We start from the raw sequence: 8,212 nt of genomic DNA, 5'->3' as shown, positions 1-8,212 counted from the left end.
ACGTTCAGGATCATCAGATATCGGCCATTCATCAGGAAGATAAAACGGATTTGGCAGCCTACCCTTTTCCGACTCATTCTTCTCATAACCGTTGCAAGCATCTCCAATTTTTTCTTTCTCTGGTGAAGTATCATTCCATGCATCCTGGAAGCAATCGTCACCATCGTCCATGTAATCTTCAGCGTAAAACTCATTGAACTCAGTATTTTGGATTTTCTGCTGGCTGCAACGCAATTTCACCGCAGCAGGAAAATCCAATGGTTTCCATGGGGAAGTAAGAAGCATCTCAATCCTCTCACTATCGAGACTCTGAGGCAAAACCATTTGCATCTTAGGCAAAACGTTACCTATATGCTCCCCTACAATATGCTGCATATAAGACTCAGAATCCTTGAACTTTTCACTACACTTGCAGCAAACCCAAAACCGCCAAGTCTTATTAGCTTCACAAAAGGACAAAGCTTCAGTTATTATATCATTTGCATCGCCATCCTTGGATGCGCTAAAGTGACTCTTAAGATCACTAACCTTAATCCTAAGCAATTCTTTTTTCATTTCTTTGCCTGTAGACTCCCAATATGATCTAACCCGATCTCTTCTCTCTACTGTAGAGTCGTTCTTCCTTGCATTTCCATGCTTTCTCCTCTCCACGCTTCTCTGACCGGAGCCTAATGCTGGATCTGATCCCTTGCTGTTAACACTATCTACCGAGGAAGATTCTGATTTCTGCTGCAACAACCTACCTGCAGCCACCCTCACTTCAATCTCCTTCCTCCTCTCTTCAAGAGTCTTGGTAGCTTTCTTAATCTCGTTCGGCCTCCTGGTCTGAACCAAGTTACTCTCAATAGGATCCTCAGCCATCTTCCTCATGTCAAACAACCGAAACTCCCCTTCTCCATTTCTCAGATGTTTCATCCAAGTGGACAACGAACCAAGATTAGACTTCTGTATCAGTGACCTGAGCTCATCCTGAACATTCGCAATACGAGCCTCAGGTGTCAATATCTTGTGCTGACTCTCGTCCTGGAGACTATCTTTAGCAGGATCGATTGGATTCTCAATGGAGAGGGCTCTGTGACACTCCTGCAGAACCTCCTCGTACTCTCTACCATCGCTAGCAGCCTCGTAAAGCAGGTTAGCATAAAAATGGGCAAACTCAATAGAGTTGGGAGATAGCTCCACAGCTTTTCTAGCGGATTCAATAGCGCTACGGATGTACTTCTGTTTAGTAACTGCGTCTTCGTATACAGAAGAAACCTTCACGCACACAGTACCTTGGACACGGTGAATCAGGGCAGAGTGTTGGTGGCGAGAGCATGATTCCTTCATGAGCCGAATCGCCTTGTTGTAGCTACCTCGCCGGAATGACGTCAGTGCCTTCTCGCACTCGACCTTGATTTCAGCCAAATTTGACGGCTCGTCGCCATCATAGGAGGTACAAGCGGAAACCTCAGAGGACGGCTCAGCCTCCGCCGCTGAAGAAGATAGCGATTGCTTGGAGCGAGGCGCGGGGGGTTTCTTCTTCTGACCCATCGACGACGATTCAGTTCAAACCTAATTTAATCCCGCATGAAGAAGAGATGCGTCCAACAAATGCTCAAAGACGGTTAAACCGGAAATTAAGTTGCAGTCAGCATACGGCGTCGCGTCTGGACGTAGTACGGCGGAAGATCGCGGAGAGGGTTGGTGAGGTAGAAGAGATGGAGAGTAGAAGAAGACTCGTCTCTGTGTGGAGTGCGAAGCCGGGAAGGAAAAGGGGATTTTACCAACTGAGATTTTTTACATCGCGATTATAGACTGGTTCGGTTTATCTCGCATACTGTGGTTCGGTCCGGTTGAACCGTCTGTTCTGCACGTGGTTACCTGTTACGTTATCAATATATCTAAACTATACTAAAACTAGAATACTAAGCCGTTTCTACGTATGCAAATTAATTCCAGCCAATCAAATTGTTTTAAGATGTCATTTCAGCTTTGACACACCGTAACCTAAAGTCTTCCTCTTTCGTGGTCTTTCCAATTACTTCATCCAGCTTCGCCGTTCAGAATTTCTGTTAAAACAAACGCATCCCTCTTAGCGTGTCCACGTATGCAAATTAATTCCAGCCAATCAAATTGTTTTAAGATGCCATATCAGCTTTGACACACTGTAACCTAAAGTCTTCCTCTTTCGTGGCCTTTCCAATTACTTCATCCAGCTTCGCTGTTCAGAGTTTCTGTTAAAACAAACGCATCCCTTCTCGACTTCCCTCGTATGCAAATTAATTCCAGCCAATCAAATTGTTTTAAGATGTCATTTCAGCTTTGACACACCGTAACCTAAAGTCTTCCTCTTTCGTGGTCTTTCCAATTACTTCATCCAGCTTCGCTGTTCAGAGTTTCTGTTAAAACAAACGCATCCCTTCTCGACTTCCCTCTATCATTCATATAAAGAGGGATGCAGAGTGAAAGCAATCCATTCACATTCTTTGTCAAAAGCAGGCTTCATTCTTTTGCGTCTTTCTTCCTCAAATCCGTCTCAAGGTTTTCCCTGAATCGAGTGTGTAGAAGCAGCCATGGACGGTGGAGCCGAATGATCTCAGCAGCCTCACCTTATCCTAGCTCACAAGCTATTCCTACTCACTCATCCCGATGTTCAAGACATGGAAAAAGTCCTGCTCAAGTATGACGTCTTGGATTCCATCAAATCCGATGGTAAAGTATCTTCCTTTTTTCTAATCGATTCCCATAGGGTTTAACAATTTCTCGACATTTTTATTGGGTTTTCTGTTCATGAAGTTGGGTTGGTGTTCTTTGTAGGTATGGCTGGAGAATGTTGTTCCGTATTTGCGTATTAGTGTCTGTTGGTTTATACTGATAGAGGGTGTAGCTGTAGCTTTATGAACAACAAGGTCTTGAATTGGATGACAAAGTTAGTTTGCAGTTTTAGAAAACGAGGCTTGGGTGGAGTTTGGTCTTTAATTAGATGTGACTATGTCGCTGATGATGTCTTCTTTTTTTCTTTTGTATTGGAGATAATCATGATCTAATGTTGTGCTATTTCTAAGGGTGGTATCATACAAAATAGTTTTTGGATAAAGCCTTTTGTGCCTTGGTATCGTGTTAAAATGTGTCATGTCTTACGTGTATGCTGTGTTGATGTTCTCTTGTGTTGTGCTTTTCTTAAGGCTAATATTATACAAAATAATTTATTTGTAAAACCTTTTGTGCCTTTTTATGGTGTTACGAATCTCTCATGGATATGCGGTGTTGATGTTCTCTGACTTATTCCTTCCGTTCTCCTTTGTTTATGATTGCAGAGATGGTCTATGCAGGAAGATGGTTTGATCCGCTATGGACGCTTTCATGGAGAAGTTAACCAAGAAAACAGCGGGTTCCGTAACACTGAAGCTGTACAAAGGATCTGTGTCGGTGACAAGGCGTAAGAGTATTTGACCCCTTGGAACAAAACATTGTGAAAATACTAAATGCAGTATTTGACCCCTTGGCAAGGACATAGCCAGTGTAGTGCATGACTTAGTTGCAGCTGGATCATACTGCAGAAACAACCCGTATCCACTAATAACCCCGGTGATCATGCCCTTGGGGTCTCGCCTTTGTCCCTTCTTTCTCCGGGAGCTCAGAGGTTCCTATCTCTTATTGTGGTTATCTTTGTTCTATGTGAGAAAGTTCAAACTCTGTCAATGGTACAGCAGGATCATGAAAGTGACAGATGGAGAGTCCGCCATAGTTCACATCTTCTAAATACATTGTAGCTTCTCTGGAAAAATCGAAGGCTCCCGTACAATTGCAAAGTTTGCCGAGAAGCATAGGCGAATTATGAATTCATTTGATAGGCAAAATCCAAGATTACTAGAGATGTCCCTTTCAACGAATCTAAGGCACCAAGGTTGAAGGATTTTGGAAACAAGAAAGGTAAAGGCCATTGCATATAAGTGTTTGCTGAGCTTATGTGCTGGAAGATTCATACAACCAGTTACGTATGCACTCCCCATAGGGTCTAAAAGGACGTCTGAATGTGCAGTTTCAAGTTGAAGAATGTTGCTGGTGGTCTTACAAGATAATGGTATAAGTTAGTTTCAACAATTATATTTGACATACGTACGGTCATTGTTTCAAATCAAAGATAATTTAAAATATGTTTCCATTTCTTGACCGAGAACTCAAAACTATATTTGATGAACTATGTAACTGTTTCTCGAATTATAAATTAATAAAGATTTTTCTGATATTGTATCTTCGTCGTATCTGAATAACATAAGATTGATAACCAACGTTGATGTGCGTACTGCTATTAGATTGCAGTATTGAATCATATTTGTGCTCTGGAATATCAAATTATTTAATTAAAGTAGAATATGCTCAAGCGCTAGCTAAAATAGTCTTTCCAAAATTTACATGCCAAATACGTATCCAGTTACATCATTTTAATATTTTGAAAATTGACTAATAAGCATTTGAACTATTAAATGAGTTTTTTCATCTATATAGTAGAACTCTTTCATTCTTTCTTCATGTTTCTTCTCATTTTAATTTTGTTTATTTTTATTATCATTTAGATATTTTATGAGATATTTATTAAGACCATTTTTGATGGTTTACTCATTTTTCATCAAAACAGAAATATTCTAGAAGCAAATATTAAAAATTTAATATTTTATATAACAGTATCTAATAACAAATTCATATTAATTAATTTTGGTTATATTCACTCTTTATTCACTTCATTTTAGATGCATAGTGAAATTTTCATCAACCTAAAGAATTACAAATAAAATAAATTAGTGAATATTATACATGATTAAAAGAAAAATATAAAAATCAATTAGTTTAATTTTTCTAAAAAAAAAATCACTCATTTGTTAACACGTTCTTGAGTCTTAGGTTTTAATGAATTTTTGCATGTTTTGACGGGTTTTAAATAAATGATTTTAAGAAATCCCAAAACGAATTACATATCATCACCGGATTTACCAGTTAGATCACAGATCCGAGTCAGGTTTAAAAACATGAGATATTTATAAAGAATAATTAAAATTATTTTGTACCATTTGAATTAACATGAAAAATTGTTTCAAATTTGTATAAAACTTTTTTCTCCACATTCAGTTAACTTTTCTGTTTACCAGATATCCTTTCTAATTTAATGTTTCGTTACTTCCACGTCATTAGAGATGTCCCTCATGTGTGTAGATATTCCAAAGTTATATATAGTTTTCAAACTGTTTTGGGCCAATATTCAACAAAGATATCATTAATACTATTTATATGTAAGAAAATTTAAGGAAATTAAAATGTTTATTCGATATGATCCGCACATAATGCTCAAAATATGGATGTAGAGAATTTGGTTTTAGACATTTTTACGTGGTAGAACGGAAAACCATACATATTTAGATAGTAAAAAAAATTGTGAGTTTCACTCATTTTAATTTAATTTATTAATTTTATAAAGTTGTTGTAATATATTTATTATAAATGTAAAAAATATTTGTATAAACCTGGACGTAGCCCGGGCAAAAACTCTAGTACAATACTAAAAAACAAATATAAGCCATGGGATGGTGTCCACGTCCCCAAAAAAAATCGACCAATAGGAGGACAGATTTTCACCATGTCAGAGGTCTCGCTTATGTCATTTGGGCTTCAAATTTCACCGGCCCGACATCGTTCAAATTCGAGAAGCCCGTGAAGTCTATCTCACAGTTAAGTCTCCTTTCCCCTTTCCGCAAAGAACAAACCCTAATTTTGCAAAATCGATTGTCAAACCCTTTCTCTTCCTCTTATTCGTTTCCTACGTTTCATGAATCTTTCATCTACGAGCAATCAATTCCCTCCTCACTCATGTACACTCTTTAATCTCATTAATGGATCTTTTTCGCTATATCCCTCTGAGATTCTATATAGATCTCTTACTCGATGCTTTATTTTCATCCATAATTGTTCTATCCTCTCGACTGTACATTGCGATGAAGTTATCCGGGGTTTCCGACTCAGGGAAAACGAACGGAGAAGCGGCGGTCCCCTCCATTCCGGTCAAACCCGTTGCCCAAACCGGTGACTCTTCCGGCGATGTTAATTCGATGAAATCAAAAGGCGTAGCAGCTGTCTCCTCCAGTCAGATCAAACCAATCGGCAAAATCGGTGCCTCTTCCGGCCTCAACATCGGTGTTAGGGGCAAAGCCTCTGTCTCTTGTCTCTTCCAGCGCTAAATACAAAGCTATCGCCAGGGACAACGTAGGGGAGATGATTACCTTCAAAGACATGACATTCGGGCCCCACGAAGGCGAGGTACGGTTTCAGTTGATCCACTTTTGGGAGGCTTGGAATGCTCAGACGAAGGTGCTTATCGGCCTCGAAATGCTTCTCATCGATGAAGAGGTATAAACCGAGATCTTTTTTACAAGATTAGTTTAAAAAATTGTTTGGTCGAAATGCTATGATATCATAACACCTGTTTGCTAATCATCGCCTTCACAGTTAAGAAGACTAAATGGTTATGATTCGTTCCCATAGTGGATTTAAACCAAATGTTTGCTAAATATGTCTTATTATATCTCAGCAACATCCAACATACTGATAGTTAAGATTACTCTAGCAACAAAATAGATTGATTAGATTAGATAATTAGTTGTTGTTAGCACCATCATGAGAATTTTGTTGTTGTTCATTCCGGGTTAAATATCTTAATTACTTTTGTTTTCAACTAAAGATATCCCAACTAGCTTCTCTAATTGATTCTCTTTTAACAACAGGAAAATGTTATCCAGGGCTTCATCCTTTATGGAAGGATTAAGACTTATTTGCGTCACATGAAAGCTGGTGCTACTTACCGACTCAACAAGTTTTTCGGATCAAAGAGCAAGACTATTTACCGGGTAGCTGAACCAAGTGTCACTATTAGCTTCTCATGGAACTCTGTCCTCTCTGTTCTCGAGGACAGTTCGATATGTTTTCCTGAGGATCGGTTCCGGATCCATGGATACAGAGAATTTGAAGCTGCCTCCGACTTGAGAGGTGATCTTTATGGTAAGTTCTCACCATCATTACACCCCATCACTGTTTGTATTGGATAATAGTTTAATCTAATCTTAAATAGTATGATATCATCTGATTAAATATTGTATTGGTTCTGAAGTGTTTGCCTAGGATAATGTTTTCATACAGACTCAGAAATTTAGGTTTTATTGTTGGGTTTATAAGATATAAAACATTGAGTTTTATTGTCTTCTCCTGCGGATTATGTTGGCCACATCAAACTTGTGAATGGGCAGGTTCCAGTGACAGTATTATGCTTGATGAAGCAGAGATAGTTGCATCCCGCCGAGTTGATCTTCATGTTCAAACACATGAGTAAGTTAATCTCTATCTTCTTCCATATTCACATATGGTTTGTCTTACCACACGAGTTTGTGTTGTTACAGCGATCCCGTGCTGAAGCTGTACCTCTGGGACAAGGCTGCCTTTGAGTTCTGTGAAAAGTTTAAAGCACCTGAAGGCACTGCACGTGTTATCTCACAACAAGAAAACAGTGACATACTGAGAGAAAAAATCGTCGGTATGTCGTCGGAATAACGTTATGCCGACGACATACCTACGAAACAAGTCCTCGGAAATAACTCCTTGGAAATAACTCCTCGGAAAATCATTTTCCCTCGGAAATCCCTCGGAATATTCCAACGGAATTCCGAGGAAACAAATTTCCGAGGAAACTCCGAGGACCACCAGTTCGTCGGAAACGACATCGGAATATACCGAGGGAGAACTTCCTCGGGATATTTCGATGGACTTTCCGATGGTCCAATCCTCGGAAGTTCCGACGAAATGTTCCTCGGAATTTTCATTGGGAATTTCCGAGGAACGGAGCCCTCGGAAAAATCCGAGGAAAGAGTCCCTCGGTATATTCCGAGGAAGAAGTCCCTCGGTATATTCCGAGGGCTCATTTCCTCGGAATTTAAAAAAATTAATTTTTTTTTTAAAAAATAAAATTTTTGAAATTTAAATTCGAAAATAAAAATTAAAATTAAAATTGAAATCATATTAGTTAATATTCAAAGTTGTACAAATAAAAATAAAACATTCCGAGTTTTAGAAAAAAAAAAACTACGGGTATGGCACGTCCGGGAACACCTCGTTCGGGTACATCCTCTGCATCATCTCCATCATTTGCTGGTTCAGCCTCCTCTGTGCCTCATAGCCCGCCTGTTGAGCC

At 39.1% G+C, this 8,212-nt stretch overlaps 2 protein-coding genes across 2 annotated transcripts in view; one reads left to right on the top strand and one right to left on the bottom strand.

Annotated features, from left to right (window-relative positions):
• Positions 1-1,761, bottom strand: part of LOC106330821 — a 4,796-nt gene extending 3,035 nt beyond the window's left edge. The window contains exon 1 of the mRNA XM_013769231.1: positions 1-1,761. Within this exon, the coding sequence (XP_013624685.1) occupies positions 1-1,533 (1,533 nt within the window). The 5' untranslated portion in view covers positions 1,534-1,761.
• A 4,503-nt stretch (positions 1,762-6,264) lies between these two features.
• LOC106330820 overlaps positions 6,265-8,212 on the top strand; it is an 8,743-nt gene continuing 6,795 nt past the window's right edge. The window contains exons 1-4 of the mRNA XM_013769230.1: positions 6,265-6,381; positions 6,756-7,029; positions 7,275-7,353; positions 7,425-7,558. Coding sequence (XP_013624684.1) covers positions 6,265-6,381; positions 6,756-7,029; positions 7,275-7,353; positions 7,425-7,558 — 604 coding nt within the window. The remainder of the gene's footprint in view (positions 6,382-6,755; positions 7,030-7,274; positions 7,354-7,424; positions 7,559-8,212) is intronic.

The sequence above is a fragment of the Brassica oleracea genome, chromosome C3, assembly GCF_000695525.1.
Source record: "Brassica oleracea var. oleracea cultivar TO1000 chromosome C3, BOL, whole genome shotgun sequence".
Lineage (NCBI taxonomy): Eukaryota > Viridiplantae > Streptophyta > Magnoliopsida > Brassicales > Brassicaceae > Brassica > Brassica oleracea.
This window is presented reverse-complemented; position numbering and strand designations above follow the sequence as displayed.